The sequence below is a fragment of the Pseudonaja textilis genome, chromosome 6, assembly GCF_049901715.1.
Source record: "Pseudonaja textilis isolate UNSWEBS1 chromosome 6, rPseTex1.2, whole genome shotgun sequence".
Classification (NCBI taxonomy): Eukaryota; Metazoa; Chordata; class Lepidosauria; order Squamata; family Elapidae; genus Pseudonaja; species Pseudonaja textilis.
This window is the reverse complement of record NC_141995.1, coordinates 44902896-44921247: the sequence shown is the minus strand read 5'-3', so window position 1 is coordinate 44921247 and position 18352 is coordinate 44902896. Positions and strand designations below refer to the sequence as shown.

The window sequence follows — 18352 nt, the reverse complement described above, 5'->3', positions numbered from 1 at the left end:
GCCCCGCCTCTCGGGGAGGTGGAGCCTCAAGTTCCCAAGCAACGTTTCCTGAACGTAGGAAAGAGGAAGTGGGTTGGGGCAGTCTGGGCCTATTCGTGGCTTCTCAGTCTCGGCAACTTTAAGACGAGTAGAGCGCAACTCCCAGAATTTTCCTGCATCCTGACTGGGAAATCCTGGGAGTTGAAAGCGACTCGTTTTAAATTTGATAAGACTAAGAAACACTTCATTACCTTGTTCCTTTGGGTTTCGTCCAGCCGTTGCGTAATGAAATGGCCCCAGTGCCTTCGCACAGCTTTTCCACCGCCCCTTCAGGATCTGCCTGCACTTAACATCTCTTATTCCTACATTGCATTCTGAAGTCTGGAATGCAGTTTCAGTGCCTAAGTCCACAGGCCCTTTAAGAGGTGTGCGTCTTTATTGTAGCCCACATGTAGAAAGATCCAGGGCGGCACAAAGTCGCTTTGGCATAGGCTAATTGAAACGTCAGCACGGGATTGGGAAAATAAAATGGCCCTCACTGAGATGCTGTTGTACAAATCTGTGGTGTGGTGGTCTTTTGAAGACAGGGCATCCCTGGGTTCAATAGAAGAGATTCTCTGTGGCTCGGTTGAATTTTGGAGTTGACTCTTCCTGAATTTGATGGTTTGCTTGCAAGATGGTTCATTACTGAACATTTTCAGTGATGGTGAATGTGGGGTTGCTCCCTACAAACTGCATTGACAGTTTTGAAAGTCCTTTGATTATAGTCGTTTTTGGCTTGAACCACCAAAGAGGAAAATGTTGTGGGTTCCATCCCTGAGGGAGATACACCTGGTGGGACCCATAAGAAGGTCCTTTTCTGTGGTGGCCCCCTCTTTCTGGAAGATCATTCCCCCAGATATTAGAATGGCCCCCTTTCTAATACTCTTCAGGAAGGCATTGAAGACCTGCTTCTGCCAGCGGGCCTGGGGAACCGGATGGAGCCCATCAAATGATTTGTGTGATCTGCTGTCATGGGGGGAGTTGGGGGTGATTTTTCCCCCAGATTTTGTTCTATTGTACTTTATTCATTTATTTAATTCTTTTTGTTAGTGTTTATTGTTTTTGTTTTGTTTTAAATATGGTTTTACATTCTGTAAACCGCCTCACCCATACGGAAGGGCCGGCTTCTCTATATAAACAGGCAGCAAATCCCACACTGCCTTCCCAAAAGATAATCCAGACAAGAAGCACGCTCAGAAGCACTATCGATTTTATTCTACTTTATTACTGTGACAGAATGTCACAAGTCTGAAAATATAGCTCATCCACTCCTTGTCACCTCTCCAGCCCAAGAAACTAAGGATGGTGGTGACTTCTGAGATGTTTGCCACATCCCCATTCCTTCTGCAGGCTCAGCTGCAGTTTACCTAATTATTGCCCTGGCTATGACCCTTCCTCCTATCTCCCAAGGTCATTCCCATTACTACTACTGGAGGGCTGGAGAAAGTGGAAAAGAAGGCAGCCCCTGTATTTGGGGGTTTAAATGTTGCCATGGGGAGAAAGGGCTTGGATGCCTGGCCTCCTTACTTTGGATAAAAAGAGGGTTGAAAGGTGATATTATTGAGGTGCAAATGGTTATATGTGGTGTGGAGAAAGTGCACGGGGACTGTGCACTCAAGAGTTTTAGGAAGCAGATCAAAGAAAGCATTTATTTATACTCCTTTTACAATGTAGAATTTGTTATGATATGAACAAAATAACCCTTGAGTAACAAGGATATGCACATAGAAACGTTTATGAGAGTAGTAATGAATAATTATTCAGCCACATACAGATACACTAAATTGAGTTAAAGTTTACTTTAAGAAATAGCTCAGTCCAATAAACAGTCCAGATCATATACGTTTTACAGTCCAAAGAATATCCAGTTACAAAGACTTCTTACCAGTTGCCTTTGTCATTTACAGTAAACAAAAATATCAAAGTATAAGCACAGCAGAAATACAACAGAGAACCTTAGATAGCAACAGAATGTCAGAGAGACAGAATGTCAGAGAGAGCAAGCTATGATCTCTAGCTCCGTCTTATGGTAATTTGCAATATAATCAACCAATCGGAATATAGTATAAATCAATACAGTGATTTTTGTCTTAAAGCTACAAACATACATTGTTGGTTTATATATTGCCAACCCAACTAATTGGTGGACAAGATTCCAAACAGAATTAACTGGAGCAACCTCCCATAAATCTCCAGGAATGTACCCAGGTCTCTTTTAAAGCCATTCATATTTATCAGTTCTGCTAACTCTCGATATTATATCCATTATAAGTATAAGGACTTGCCTCTCCTATCCCCTCAAGAAAGCAGAACTCTTGAAACAAGCTGCATTTCAAAAGGAACTTTTACTGGGAGATGATGGCAAGGAGAATAGGCAGGATCTGAAATTCCCACTCAAAACCATTAGGTTAAAAGTTGTAGAAATCTCTCCCCTCTGTCCAGTCCAAAATGAACCAACCCACAGGTGGGAACTTTAAGCTGTGAAGGCAATAAACTGTTCTCAGGCTCGCTCATTCCTCTGGAGCTGAGACAAAACAGATGAGCCCAGGCTCACCCCGCACTCCTCCCATTCCCAGGAAGATACAGCAAAGTGAAGGAAAGGCCAGGGATTTGGAAAGCTCATAAAAAGTCTGGTTTTTCTGTTTATTTATTGATTAGCCCTCAGGCCATATCAAAGTGCAAAGTTCCAGAAACAAATGGTTACTAAAGTTTGATAAAAGCAATTTAAAATGGAATTGGATAAAATACGATTTAAAATAAAATTGGAATAAAATATGATTTAAAATGAAATTGGAATAAAATACAGTCTAAAATGAAATTGGAAAATAATACAATAATTTAAGACATAGATAAAATATGATAAAATAATATTTTGATGTCACCCCTGCAATCTACCCCGCTCAGTCCCACATATGAAGATTTCAACTAACCCATTTTGCTTAAGTACTATGCTGTGTTAAACATTATTTTCAGATTCTGGCTGCAGATAAGGTAAGTAATTTTGATATGGGGATTCAGGGATGGGATTCTACCAGTTCAGAATGGTTCGGGTGTACCGGATGTTAAAGGTACAGCTGGTTCACCGAACCGGTATTTCAACCAACCGGCTGGCCCCTCCCTTCCCCTCCCTCCCCTCCCAGGAGTCTCCATGTGGCCCATTTTCGATGAGTTAAGTGTGAAGGCTCTGGGAGGGGAAAATGGGCCTTCTGAAAGTCTGGAAATGGGCCTGTTTCTGGCTTCTGGGGGTCTCCACAGCCCGGGGGAGACCTCTGGTGTCGTATCGGCTGATACGAACAAAAGACGCGAGGCAGTGACTTGAGTTCAGCTCATTTATTAAGGGAAAACACAAGTGGGGAAGTGGGGAAAAGCCGCGGCTTAAATGGATCTGGCGCTGGGCGCTGCGGCCAATGACAACCGTTCGAATCGCCCGCGATCGGCTCGGCCAATCGCGGTCGATTCCGAACAGCCAATCAGTGCCGCACGCTCGACCAATCCGGTGGCTGCGCGCTTTGACCAATCCGGGTTGCCGGATTTTGAGAATGGAAATGTCCATACAGAACATCTGGACCAGTGGTGGGATTCAAAAAATTTTACTACTGGTTCTGTAGGTGTGGCTTGGTGGGCATGGCAGGGGAAGGATACTGTAAAATCTCTAGTCAGAGGTGGTATTTTCCGGTTCTTGGAACTACTCAAAAATTCTGCTACCAGTTCTCCAGAACTGATCAAAACCTGTTGAATACCACCTCTGCTCTGGATCCTTGGGAGGGTGAAAAACGGCCTTCCAGGAAAAACTGGAAGTCATAAATCAGACCTATTTCCGGCTTCCAGTGGGCCTCCGGAGGCCAGGGGAGACTGTTACCGCCCTCACAGAGGCCCATGGGAAGCCTCTGGACCCTTGGGAAGGTGAAAACAGCCTCCCACGGGCTCTGGAGGCCTGCTGGAAGCGGGAAACAGGAAGTTCCAGTAGGCCCCACCCACCATGGCCCCACCCACCCAGCAACTGGACAGCAAACTGGGATTTTTGAATCCCACCCTGGGGGATCCCAATGGGTCACTCATTTGGATATAGACCAAGGTACTTGTCTCTCACTCTCTTATACAGGCAACAATGTAATAGGATGTGAGCCAGGTCTTCTATCTCTACCGCTCCACAAATGCAGAGATGTACATTGTGGGTATAGAATGGAATCTCCCATATCTGACCATTATATCAAGCTGTTTGAATCTCACTCACATAAATATCTCCCTAAGATGTTTTGGCAGTTGTAATTTCAAATAACTGCCTATTTGAAAAGTATATTTGTATTTGCTCAGCCATTTTAAGTTACCCACCTTACTAAGGATAGCTATGTCATTTTGTGTTTCTATATCCTTAATTCTTTGGGCAGCTCTTTTTTTAAACTGTTCTCCTGTTACACAAGAGAAGAAAGGCCACAGTTCTTACAAAATTTGTTAGTTTGGTGACCCAGGAGATTTTGATTGTGATTTTATTTGCTCTAGTACAGGAGTCCCCAACCACCGGTCCCCGGACCGGTACCGGTTCGTGGAACAATTTCTACCGGGCCGCCGGTTTGCTGGGTGCTGCCATCTTATTTTGATGAAAAAGTGCTTCCGGTGAGCTTTTCCAGGTAGAAAGTGGCGTTTGGGTGCTGAAAGAATTCTCGCGCCTTAGTTTCATTGAGGGGGGGTGGCTTCGAACAAAACTAAGGCACAAGGATTCTTTCAGCACGCATGGCAAGGCAAGCCGAGCGACCGTCCCGAAGCCGTCCTGAAGCCCATCGACACAGATACAAAGGAGGAGTTGAAGGTGGCGGGGAGAAGCGGGGGACAGTTGGCTGGCCATCGCTCGGCTCGCCTTGCCATGTGTGCTGATGCTGGTACCAGGCCACGGATGATTTTGTGGTGCTGGTACCGGGCCACGGATGATTTTGTGGTGCCGGTACCGGGCCACGGATGATTTTGTGTTGCTGGTACCAGGCCACGGCGCAAAAAAGGTTGGGGGGCACTGCTCTAGTAGACATAACTTGGGGAGTCTTATCAATCTCCATTTCATTGTCTTTGTGCCAGTAGTTATATGCTCTAATTTTGGATAGTGCATGAATTGTATGAATTCCCAATTCGGTTCTAACTGCGGCAGCAGATGTTCTTAGATCTACACCCAAAATTCATCTCAAGTGCTGGGACTCTGTTTGATCTAGGACTGTGTTTCCCTATGTTTCCGTTTTCACTTATTCCCTTTTGGGCTACAGGGTACACCCACTGTCTTCATGCAGCTAATTAATGAGGTCCTGCACAGCAGGGGGTCCCCAACCACCAGTACCGGTCCGTGGAACATTTCCTACCGGTCCGCCAGTTTGCTGGGCGCCGCCATCTTGTTTGACGAGAAAGTGCTTCTAGGTGAGCTTTTCCGGTTGGAAAGTGGCGTTTGGGTCCTGAAGGAATCCTTGTGCCTTAGTTTCATCGAAGGGGGGGGCTTTGAATGAAACTAAGGCGCGAGGATTCTTTCAGCACCCAAGGCAAGGCGAGCCGAGCGACCGTCCCGAAGCCATCCCGAAGCGAAGCCCATCGACAAAGGTACAAAGGAGGAGTTGAAGGTGGCGGGGAGAAGCGGGGGACAGCTGGCTGGCCGGTCGCTCAGCTCGCCTTGCCTTGTCATGTGTGCTGATGCCGGTACCGGGCCGCGGATCATTTTGTGATGCCGGTACCGGGCCGTGGCACAAAAAAGGTTGGGGGCCACTGCTGCACAGCATTTGTATAAATAGATCTTAGTCTACTTAGACAACATTTAAATCTACAACAAAACTATGGCAGAGCATGTGAAGCTAGTTAGGGCTGTGCTAAAGAAATTTTAAGGCACTTGATTTTATGCCAGTCTTTCCAAATGCAAATTTTACAAACAGAGAATAGACTACACAGACTATTGCATCTCCCATGAGGGGTGGAGGTGGACCCCCCCAAAAGTGAGGTCCATACTGAAATGGGCACCGCCATGCACCCAAAAGCAACTCCAAAGCTTTCTGGGTTCACAAATTTCTACCGGCAATTCATCCTGTCATTCACTCAAATAGCTCTGCCCAACCTGTTAAAAACAAAGGTGGAGGAAAACCCAGATCCAGTCAATCCATAAAGTGGCAATTCCAAGCAGCATTCAAAAGACTCAAAGACTTATTCACAGCCGAGTCCATGCTAAAGCATCTGGCCCCAAATGCCCCATTTGTCATTCAGGCTGATGCCAATGACACGGTGGTTGGTGCTATACTACTCCAGAAAAACTATCAGGGCATTTTATAGCCATGCCCATACACCTCCAAAAAATTGTCTGACATGAAGCAGAGATAGGTGGTTTGGGAAAAAGAGGCACGTGCAATGTGGTAGACACTGCTGACATGGAGACATTTTTTTAGAAGCGGTAAAACCCTTTTCGAGGTGTGTACTGACTACAAAAATCTTGAAGCCTTAAAACTCCTAGAAGACAACTTCCAAAACAGGTCTGTTGAGCCCAATACTTCTATTGCTTCAATTTCACACTATGATATTTACCAGCAGGAAAATACTTTTCAGCCAATTCCATTTTATGATTGTTCCAATAAAACAGCTGTGAAGTTGAAGTTGTTAATTTGGTCATTTTCTCCCAACAGCCTGCCATCACTAGAGCACAGGCGAAAGCTAACCCATGGGTGCTGGATGAGTTAATGACAGTGCTAAAAGGGGCATTAGAGAAAGACAAATAGTTTAAAGCCCACAAGACTGAATGTGTTATATGAGATGGGTGCCAAATTTTATATCCCAGAGAACCAGTGCATCACAATTCATGCTCCAGTCAGTTAGAATTGGATAAGCAGCTAGAGCATACTATCATATGAACAGGAGGTATTTTTGCTTGATGATCAGGTACCAATGTAATTGTTACCGTCGACTCCAGAAGAATTTCAGTACAGAAGCTAATCCAATACACGTATTTTTGTAAACTATAAGGCCGCTGCTTTTAAATGTCAGATCAGCCTGCAATAAGGCTAACCGATTTGAACCTCAAAGAGAAGGCTGATCTGGCTTGTATAACCGAGTCCGGCTGGGCCTAGAGGGAGATGTTCTCCTTGTAGAAATGTGCCCAGTGGGTTATCGAGCATGGCACCAGTCTAGACCTCAGAACCAGGGAGGGGGTGTGGCTGTTGTTATCAAATAATCTCTAGTAGCCTCCAGAGGCACTGCTCCACAAGTGCCCGGCTGTGAGACCCTTTTTCTTAAGTTGGGCTCAAGGGATAGGTGGTATTGCTGCTGCTGTACCAGCCTCCCTGCTATGTGGCAGCTTCCCTACCTGGGCTCCTGGACCTCACCGTGGGGCTGGCGGGGGAATTCCCCAGGCTTATAGTTCTGAGGAATTTCAACCTGTCTTCCCTGGGGGTAGGGTCAGAGGTAGCTCGAGATTTCATGGAAACTATGACTTCCATGGGCCTGTCCCAGGTCATTCAGGGCCCGACTGGTAATAGTGGTCACATGACCAATTTGATGCTCTTGTTAGAGCAGTGCCTATGTGACCTGGAATTGGTGGGCCTGTCCTTGGTCCCCCTGTCACGATCGGATCACAATCTGGCGGCAATAAGTTTCTCAAAAGCTGTACCCCCTGCAGGGAAGCAGGCCTATTAGATTGATCCACCTCCATCGGCTGATGGACCTGGATGAGTTCCAGAAGAGCTGGGGTTTATAACTGCAGATCTACTGTGCAGTCCAGCCGAGCTCTTAGTCACTGTTTGGAATAGGAAGGTGACTGAGGCTCTGGATAGGATTTTATCCTTGCAACCTCTCCTCCCCCATAGACCTCTCTGTGCCCTGTGGTCTACAGAGGAACTGAGAGGGATGAAATGCATGGGGAGACGTCTAGAGCACTGCTGGTGGACGATGGGATGAAACTTGACTGAACACGGGTAAGAACTGCTACTAAGGCCTACCTCGTGGTGATTCGTGCGGCGAAATATAAATACTTCTCCACACTAATTGCATCTGCAGACAATCACCCAGTGACCCTCTTTAAGGTGAGCCTCCTTCTCCTGGGGAAGGAGGAGATTGAGGTCCATCTGAAGGGGTGCACCGAGGAATGTGTTGATTTTCTGGAAGACAAAATCACTCGACTTCATTCCCAGTTAGATGTCGGTGTGGTTGCTGGTCCCATGGAAGCCCCTGAGGCAGGTTCTTGCCCTGTTATGTGGGAACAGTTTGACCCTGTTGCTCCCAAGGAAGTGGACAGAATCCTAGGGAGTATACATGCAAGCACCTGTGTTTTAGACCCACGTCCCTCCTGGCTTGTGAAAGCTTTCCAGGAGGTGACAGGCAGATGGACCCTGGCGATGATTAATGCTTTCCTACAGGAGGGGGCGGTGCCCCAGCACTTTAAGGAGGCTGTGGTCCACCCTCTTTTTAAGAAGCTATTGCTGGATTCCACCCAGTTGGATAATTTCCAAACTTTTGGGGGAAGGTTGTTGAGAAGGTGGTCACGCAGCAGCTCCAGAGGTTTCTGGATGAAACGGATTATTTTGACCCCTACCAGTCAGGATTCAGACCTGGATTTGGGACAGAAATGGCATTGGTCGCACTTTTTGGATGATCTCTGGCGGGAGCAGGATGGCGGTAGTACATCCATCCTTGCTCTACTTGACCTCTCGGCAACTTTTGATACTATCAGCCATGAGATTCTGCTGGGACGGCTTCAGGGAATGTGAGTGGGAGGTCTCGTGTTGTTCTGGTTCACTTTTTCCCTCTTTGGCCACTCTCAATCAGTGTTGACAGGAGGGGAAAGATCCAACCTTCGCCCACTGCTTTACGGGGTTCTGCAGGGCTCGGTACTCTCTTTGCTCCTGTTCAACATTTATATGAAGCTGCTGGGTGAGATCATCCATCACCATGGACTGAGGTATCACCAATATGCAGATGATACTCAGCTGTATGTCTTGGCCTGTGGTGAGTTAATGTTGCCGTGTCCTCTGTCTTGCAGTGCCTGGAGGCTGTTAGGGGCCGGATGGGGAGCAATGGGTTGAAACTAAACCCTTGCAAGACCAAGTGGCTCTGAGTTTGGGGTTCATTGGTCAGGGAAAATTGCCACCTTTGGTCTTGGATGGGGTGGCACTAACCCAAACAGACCCTGTGCATCTAAGGGTTTTCCTGAACTCGCGACTCCTGCTTGAAGAACAGATGGCGGTTGTGGCCAGGAGGGCCTGCAGGTTGTGTACCAGTTACGCCCTTTCCTGGACCAATGGTCCCTACTCACAGTCACTCATGCCCTAGTCACTTCCTATCTTGACTATTGCAACATGCTCTACATGGGGCTGCCCTTGAAGAGCATCCAGAAGCTCCAATTGGTGCTCCATCCAGTTGGCCTGCATGGTTTTGTGCAGACCCCGGTGTGCATATGTATCACCTCTCCTGTGGGAGCTGCATTGGTTGCTGATTTGCTTCTAGGTGCAATTCAAGGTGCTGGTTGTCACCTTCAAACCTGTTCTGACCCAAGCCTTGTTCAAATTAAACAAACACAAACTGTGTATAAAAGCAAACCTTTTTTTAATGCGGCACTGGGAATTCAGTTCATTCCCAGCCAAGAGATATTTAAACCTAATTGTCCGATATCAAAAGCAAGCCCTTTCAAAGTTGCAAAAGGCTGCCAAGAACAGGAGAGTAATTACTGATTAAATATCCACCGACAGAAGTTTCCAAAACAAACCGGAGTAAGCAGGGCTCCAACGAGGATTATGAGTCTAAAGAACTTTTTTGCTTCCTGCAAAGAACATAGCCCCGAGGGCTTTTTTATCCCTTATGGGAGGGATATACCATCATCTTCCAGCCTTACTCCCAAGTCGCCCTTGCTGCTTCAGCTGCTCTTTCCTTCGAGCAGCCCTGTGTGCATGTGCACTGGGCCCAAGCTCCCCGGGGTCCTCTGCGTCACTGCTGCCAGACTCCACAAGCTCCGAAGGCAGCACCCCACTCTCCGATAGTCCTGGCCCCATCCCTGCATTACATGCAGGCCTCTCATCCGAGTCCTTGCTATCAGAGACCTCTGCTATGCACGCTGGCTGCCGGCAAACCACAACAAAAGCCCTTCATGGCTTGGGACCAGGTTATCTTGCCAGTCACATCTACCCAACCCATCAGAGCAGGGAGGCAGGGAATGTTGCAGGTCCCATCCCCAAGGGAGATACACCTGAGATTAGAATGGCCCTCACTCTAATACTCTTCCGGAAGGCGCTGAAGTCCTGGTTCTGCCAGAGGGCCTGGGGAACCCAGAGTGGGATGGAGCCCATTCAATGGCTCGTGTGATCTGCTGTTGTCGGAGTGGAGGGGCGAGATTTTGTTATGTTGTATTTTATTAATTTATTTGATTCTTTTTGGTAGCGTTTATTGTTTTAAATGTAGTTTTATATTCTGTAAGCAGCCTTGGGCAAATAGGCAGCAATATAAATTAAATAAATAAATAAACATTTTTCTGATGAAATTTCTGTCTTCTTTTATGCAGTAGTCTGGTACAACTAAATAATTTTAGAGTGGCAGGAATCAATTTTCCTACTATTACCTCCCAAGTTTTATATGTTTCTGCATTCCTGAAACCAAGAGGAAACCAACAATTAATTACTTGCCAGTCTCATTTGACAAACAAAATGTCAAGCATGTTCTATTTTACACTGAATCAGAAATAAAGCTGAACTTGCTTCTGTGATGCTGATAAGATACACATTTGTATTTTGCTACAGAGAATATCACACTTACCGCTTTTATTGACAATAATACTGGAGGTATCATTGACAACTTCCATTCTAAATGTCTGTTTGGTTCTCCTGCATGTTGATGGTCACCTTATATTTTCATGTAAGTTTATAAAACTCTTTTGAAAGAATCCTTTTATTGAAAAAATAATGTTTGCTCAAATACTCTGCGCTAGTAAACTCTCTTTATATGTGCCAATATTTTTAGCTGTATATTCTGTTAGAAAGGAAATGTAAACAACATGTTTGTTAACATGGTTTATTGGCACACGTATTGGCAAAGCATACATAAAATATAGCTGTATCATAACACATCAACTCACTGTATTTTAATGTGATGAATTGAAAATATTATGTAAATGAAAAAAATTAGTTTATTTTATAAAGTTTCACATAAATATATTACAATCGAAAATTATTAATTTGAAGGGCTTTACAAAAATATTATTGTACAAGAAATAAAGCATGAAGAGAATCAAATAAAGAATATGCAATAAAACCCAAACTGGTTTTTGTTCAAATTGTTCACAAAATTGATGGATTACATGGCTTTCAAAATTCAGATCAACAGGAATTTTACAAAGTTTAAACTTTCATAGGTTACAGCTACCCTCCTTCCACAAACAAATGTTTGTTATGTGTTTGATGAAACAAAATGGCATTTATAATTGTTTCAGTGCTTTTCACAAGGGGATGAACACTTTGATTTAGAATCTGTTACATTGTTTGCTTGAAAGCAATGAAGAATAGAAAAGGGAGAGAAAAAAAGAAGGCAAAAGGTCAACTTATGCCAGGGAAGAAAAAAAATATGGAGATGTTGAGAAAGAGAGGGCTTTTGACAAATCCCAACTTCAGGAGAATGAAATGTGTGTAACTTTGATTTCACAATTATTCTTAGCCAGTCACATAGCTAGATATGCATGCTCACACCCTTTTCAAGAAACCTGACAGAGCCACACAAAAAATACTGGGGTATTGTTATGATCTTACTACAACAGCTTAAAGACTTATCATTTTAAAGATCAGGGCTGTATTTTGTAATTAGCAACATTAGAACGTTGGATCTTTAATAAAGTCCACATTATTATGGCTGAATCATTGCTGTCCCAGAAAGCTTCGTTTACTTCTTTGAGAAAATATTTTAACTTCAAATGTTACAGTCGCTTTCTCCGCCACGTGGCCTCAGATCTTCTGGTCCTCAGTTGCTGATCCAGATGGGGAAAAGTTTCAGTCCAGAATAGGTAGACTAACTATTAGACCTTTGCTACCCTTTTCAAAATAATAACAATAAGCTGTTTTGGGAGCCTGAATAAAAAACAATTCTCTCTGCCTCTCGCCTTCTCAAATGGATAGCCAGAAAAATCAATGGCACAAACAGAAAATAAGGGCTGTTTCCAAATTGTCTGATCTTTCTATTTATATTGCAGAACAAGAAAAGCCAGGATGTCTTTTATCATGGTAAAAACAAAGTAATTCGATCCTGAGCACTCACGGAAGATATGGCCTTTATAGAAGAAAAGGGGATTATCCTGAGGAAAAATCCTCCATCAAAATGTAAAAATCATCATGAGGTGCTACTTAAATATTTAGTTTCACTGAGGTTTAGTGCCAATATCATCATGAGCACAAGAGTTTCCGAGATCATCATTATTATTCTAATTTCCAAAAAAAGATAGCTGTACATCTAGAAATAGCTTCTATCTCTGTGGAAAACCTAGACGTTTTTGTTCTGGTTAGCTATGGAATGCTGTGAGATGGGGTTAGTTGCTATTACCGGCCGAGCAGTGGGTGGGTATGGAATTCTACTGGGAAGCCTGGGGTGTAGGGTTCTCAGACTTGGTCTCCTGGTTGGTAGAAGTTTTACTATTCCAAGGACTGTTATTTCCTAGGGCCGGGGAATTGTTGAAGTCTTCATCATCATCCAGGCCATTGGCTGCATCATATTGTGTGTTCTCCAGTCTAGTGATCAACCGCTCATCTTCATCACCAAATTCTCCACCCATCAGAGTGGGTTCCCCAACGACCATCACATCCTGGAAAGGAATCTATGATCTGTTAGCTGTTATAAACCGGAGCAAGCTAAATAAAGTATCTCAATTCCTATGAGAGGATTACCCAGGACCCTTCCACACATTCCCCCAAATTATCACTGCCAGGCCTCCAAAGGGTATGTTCAAACTTGTTGGCATTCTGTTTGTATATATGGTAGCTTGAAAATCCAATTTTCAAAAATTCCAAACTGTTGACTGAAAGGATTGAAACAGTTGTGTAAAAAGGTAACATGATACTGTATAGAATCAAGACATTATTAACCATTCACATTCAGATTTTTGGGGTTTTCAGGTAGCAAAAGCAAGGAGTATCACCTCAGAAATAGTTTTATTAGTCTCAAAGACAGAATTTAGGGAAATCTGTTCTAACAAGATGCTTGGAAGCTGTCTCGGTTGCCTCTACCTCAAAAGCAGAAGTGGGATAAACCAAAACTCCTGATCAAATCAGGGGTGGTCAAAAAAAGACAAGGTGCTGGAAGTGACTGCGTGACTGAAGACTTGTTCATAGGCTCACAATCACCAATCTTGACTTTTCTGACCATCCTCCCCATATAACCCTACCTGGCTTCTTTACATCCTAACATATTTCTCCCTTCTTGGTACAACGCTTTAAAAAGCTGCCTTTAATGCACAGCCATAGGAAAAAAGAATGAACTCATGTCAGGGTAATGATGATTTAATAGCTGACCAGCTGCTGTAAGGTTGTAATGCTGTAATATTGTAATGTTGTAATGATGATACAATGGTAGCAATGAGACAGCAGGGTTATTTGACTGCTACCACTTTTAAGAGGCTGTAATATGAGAGAGACCCTGTGAAGGACTATTTCTCCATGTGTGCTTCCATGGTGTAGCTTAGGGGTCTTCAAACTTGACAGCTTGAAGACTTGTGGACTTCAACTCCCAGAATTTCTCCTCCAATCATGTTAGCTCAGGAATTCTGGGAGTTGGAAGTCCACAAGTCTCAAACTTGCCAAGTTTGAAGACCCTTGGTATAGCTGATTACTAATTGCTGTTTGTTCAAGGCCTGTATCAAATACTTGTATGTATATATGCTTTTGTAGGGATAAAACCACTATATGTAAACACAAACCTGTGTGCTGTATTTGCTCCTGGGTTGTCTCATCTAGTCACACTGTGCACACTCTGACAGGTTATGGGCCCAGACCAGAGAGAAGGCCAGAGTGACTAGAGAAACCAGAGAAAAGAGAAACCCAGTGAGAGCTTGCACCAGAGCCAGAGGGGCTGTGCATCGTGGTTTGTTAGTGGTTAGTGTTTGTAATGGAAACAAGCAACATGGCTTCCGTCAGCATAATGGGACGTTTCATGGTGTCTCGGCTGAATGAAACAAACTACCTCTCCTAGAATGTAAAGATGGAGATGTACCTGAGAAGGGAGGAGTGGTGGATGATAGTTACTAATTCACCAGCAATCCTTGGATGATGGGGACCAGAGAATAAATGAAAAGTCAGCTGATATACATGAGGGTCTCCAGTCTGCGAAAGAGTGCTGGGAGGCTTTGATTGAATTGAATTCTTTATTGTCATTGTATGTATATGCACAGAATACATACGACAAAATTCACGTAATACCCAGAGACCAGACACATGCTGACACAGAACCCGTTCGCTGCGACGACCTTCTGATTGACTGTTTGGCACACCTGCCCGCCCAGGCTCTAGGCTGTCCTTTTTTCCCTGCATTTTCCTTCTCAGGTGCTTTGCGCAGCACAGCTGAGTGTCGTTCATCAGCTGGAGCAGGTGAATGGTTGCCACAGCCGGTAATTTATAAGTAGTGCACACGCACGCGCAGCGCATGTTTGGTGCATACGCACGCAAAGACACGCTCCCCAAACCAGTTGTTATGCTGGTAGGATCCCACCCCTGGCTGGGTGATGACCTCTACAATGCCTGCGTGGCCCGAGGTGCACCGAACCACCTTACATGAGTGGTATCTCACCGCCGAAGAAGCTGAGATCAATGTGGCCAGAAACCAGTACCAGGTGGGCCGAGTGTGGAAGAAATCCCCACCCCAAGGAAAGCAGGAGCCTTTCAAACTGCAAACCACATTTGCTCCAAAACCTTCACCCTATTTCAAGTGTGGAAAGGAGGGGCACCGAGCTACAGAAAGTCGTTCTAAAATACCCACCTGGAAACTAGAACGCCCATCGGGGGGGAAAACCTGTGAAAACTGGCCAGCATGAGAAGGGGACTTACCTGAGAAGCAGGGAAACTGCAGAGTTTCAATCCCCTCCCCTCCTTGGGGATGAAACTCTGGCATCTCAGCAGGAGGAACCAAACTCATTTGGAAGTGATCCAGAAGATGAGCCACTGGTAAGCTAACTAATTGAACCACTTACCCTCCCCTTAAGACTGTTTATTCCCAGCCAGGACAGGGAGATTAAAATCTCCGTGTTATTGGACTCAGGATGCACCCGCTGTTTAATCAGCCCAACCCTGGTAGGAAAATTGGGGATTAATTTAAGAAAGCTGAAAACCCCCATCACCTTTTGCCAACTAGATGTGTCAGTAGCAGGGGGAGAGCCAGCTTCTTTTGCCACTGAGCCCCTACAAATAGACATGGGGAGCCACAAAGAGATGCTTACATTATAGCAGCACCTGGCATGGAATGGCCGCTAGTCCTGGGCCTTGCATGGCTGAAAAAATGGAACCCCAGAATTAACTGGAAGGAAGGCACCATAGGATTTCAGATGCACGTGACTTTTGCAGGAAATCCATCTAAAGTCATGGGTCGGGGGGGCAGAGCACCAAGAAACAGCAATGCCTAGTTACACCATGCTGACTTAGGGCCTACCCAAAGAATACAATCCTACCTGGCGCCAAACTCCCTAAGCCCAAGATGTATAGCATGTCCCCGAGGGAGTTGGAAGAACTGAGGGCATTCATTGAGAAAAACCTAACAAGGGTCGAGCCAGCCCAACCAAAAAAAACAGCCCCCAGTATTGTTTAGAGAAAAAAAGATGGCTCGAAACATCTCTGCGTGGACTATAGAAATTTAAATACCATCAGTGGGGAGAACATGTACCCTTTTCCCCTTATGAAAGACATGCTAGCACACCTTGCTAAAGGGAAACTTTTCTCAAAGCTGGACTCAAGAGAGGTTTACTACCAAATCAGAATAAGTGGAAAACTGCATTTAACACTCCCTTGGGGTGCTACCAATTCAAAGTGCTCCCATTGGGACTACAGCCCCCCCCCTCCAGTGTTTATGCAACAAATAAATGAAGTGCTACATGGCCAGTTTTTAACTAATTTATTCATTTATGCAACTACTGAAGACCGTTTATATAAGGGGGTCCTGGTTTACCTGGATGAAATTTTAATATATACCAAAACAAAAGCAGAACATGTAAAACTGGTCTGGGCTGTCTTAAACTCCATTCAGCCAAACTGTATGCTAAACTATCTAAATGTGAATTCCACCAAGAAAAAAATGATTATTTGGGGTACCACATCTCACCCCAGGGCATAGAGATGGACCCTCAAAAAGTACAGGCTGTGATTGATTGGGCACCACCTCGTATGCGTAAGCAGTTACAAAGTTTTCTGGGATTCGCCAATTTTTACCACCAGTTTATTCCCACTTTCGCCCAGATTGCTCTCCCCATTACCAACCTCCTGAAGATGAAAGGAGGGGGAAACTGAAAACCGAAACAGCCTTTGAACTGGACAATGGAATGCTAAGTGGCATTTGAAAAACTTAAATGGCCGTTCTCAGCAGAACCAGTCCTAAAGCACCTAGATACAGAGAACCATTTGTCAAACAAGTGGATGCTAGTGATGTGGCAGTAGAGGCGGTCCTGCTTCAAAAGAATGAGCAAGACCAACTACAACTGTGAGCTTACACCTCCAAAAAGTTCAATGAGACTGATCAAAGATGGGACATTATGCAGTCTGTTGGGTGCTTTTAACTTGGAGGCATTTCCTAGAGGGAAGCAAAATCCCTTTTGAGATCTAAACTGATCATAACAAACTAGAAGCCCTCAAGACCTCAAGGAAACTCTCCCCAAAGCAAGTATGATGGGCTCAATACTTTAAATGATTTGATTTTACTCTTAAATAACTCCCTGGAGGAAAAAAAATTTCTGGTGGTTGCACTATCTAGAAAGCTGCAATACAATAGTGTGAAGCCAGACATAATCAAACCTATATTAAAAACAATCAACTGGCCACTAAGGTAATCACCAGATCCTAGGCAAAACAGGAAATGATGACTGACAATGCCACCACTCAAGCTTTTAAACAAGCACTAGTCACCAATGAATAGTTTTTGAGCCACAAATCTAGCTGTTTAATGAAAAATGACTTAGCTTGGATGGGAGGGAAGATGTACATTCCAGCTAGCCAGAGACTGGACTTAATGGCAAGGTACCATGACACATTAGCTGGACACTTTGGATTTGCAAAGACTTTACACCTAATTAAAAGACAATTTTGGTGGCCATCACTAAAAAAGGACATAGAGAGCTATGTAGCTAGCTGCCTCATTTGTGCAGCAGTAAAAAGACATCAGGGGAAAACCCCAGGACTTTTACAGAAGATAGCCGAACCGTCAGCTCCCTGGAGAGAGATTTCTATGGACTTTATTGTAGAACTGCCAGAAACTGCAGGAAATATTGTTATTTGGGTCGTTGCAGACCTGTTTTCAAAACAGGCTCATTTTATACCTTGCCAAAAGATCCCCACTGCTAAAAGCCAAGCCAAATTATTCCTAGTACACATTTATCACCTTCATGGAGCCCCACAAAGGACCATTTCTGATAGAGGGGTCCAATTCACACGAACATTTTGGAGGGCGTTCCTAAGCTTACTTGGCACCACCCAGGGCTTAACCTCCTCCCATCACCCTTGCACTAGCAGCCAATCAGAGAGAACTATCTCGGTGCTAGAACAATATCTAAGATGTTTTATTAATTATCAACAAGATAACTGGACTGAACTTTTGCCTTTTGCTGAGGTTGCATTCTGTACACCTGAGTACTGGTTTTATCCTTTTTAGAGTAACAACAGGCCAGGATTTCAGTCCCATGTCTGAATCACCCACAGAAAAACCCACCATCCCCTCACTTAAGGAGTGGATGGATATTTTACAAAATACACAGCCAATGGTTAGATTAGCACTCAAGGAAACTAGAGACACTTTTAAAACTCAGGCTGACAAGAAAAGGATCGAATCCAAACCTTTCCATATTGGAGATAGAGTGTACTTATCTACTAAATTCTTGCAATCATTACAGCCATCAAAGAAATTAGGGCCAAAGTTCACTGGACCTTTCCCTATCACTAGGATCATCAATTCAGTGACAGTAGAACTACTCCTTCAAAAAACAACAACACTTTCTTAAGTAAGAAGGAGAGGCAATCCTTACAATTGGGCTGAGAGAGTGTGATGGAGTGGCCCTGTATCCCACTTCTTCATATTTGTATTCTCTTATTGCTTCTCAGAAACCTACAAGCAAGTCTTCTTCTATTGGCTTTCCAAAAACATTTTAATGTGGTTTTTAAAAGCAAGGTGT

The 18352-nt window shown here is 44.4% G+C and overlaps 1 protein-coding gene and 1 long non-coding RNA gene across 4 annotated transcripts in view; one reads left to right on the top strand and one right to left on the bottom strand.

Annotated features, from left to right (window-relative positions):
• Positions 1-7: 7 nt before the first annotated feature.
• Positions 8-12407, top strand: LOC148125469 (uncharacterized). Of its 2 annotated transcripts, XR_015744153.1 has the most exons (4): positions 2899-3012; positions 4522-4635; positions 10755-10869; positions 12194-12407. It is a non-coding gene; the product is annotated as an uncharacterized LOC148125469 (long non-coding RNA). The 2 variants fall into 2 exon arrangements; XR_015744154.1 differs by lacking the exons at positions 2899-3012; positions 4522-4635 and adding an exon at positions 8-68.
• Positions 12408-12568: 161 nt separating this feature from the next.
• Positions 12569-18352, bottom strand: part of LDB2 (LIM domain binding 2) — a 128791-nt gene continuing 123007 nt past the window's right edge. For both annotated transcript variants that reach the window (XM_026699739.2, XM_026699740.2), the window contains exon 8: positions 12569-12799. In XM_026699739.2, coding sequence (XP_026555524.1) covers positions 12569-12799 — 231 coding nt within the window. The remainder of the gene's footprint in view (positions 12800-18352) is intronic.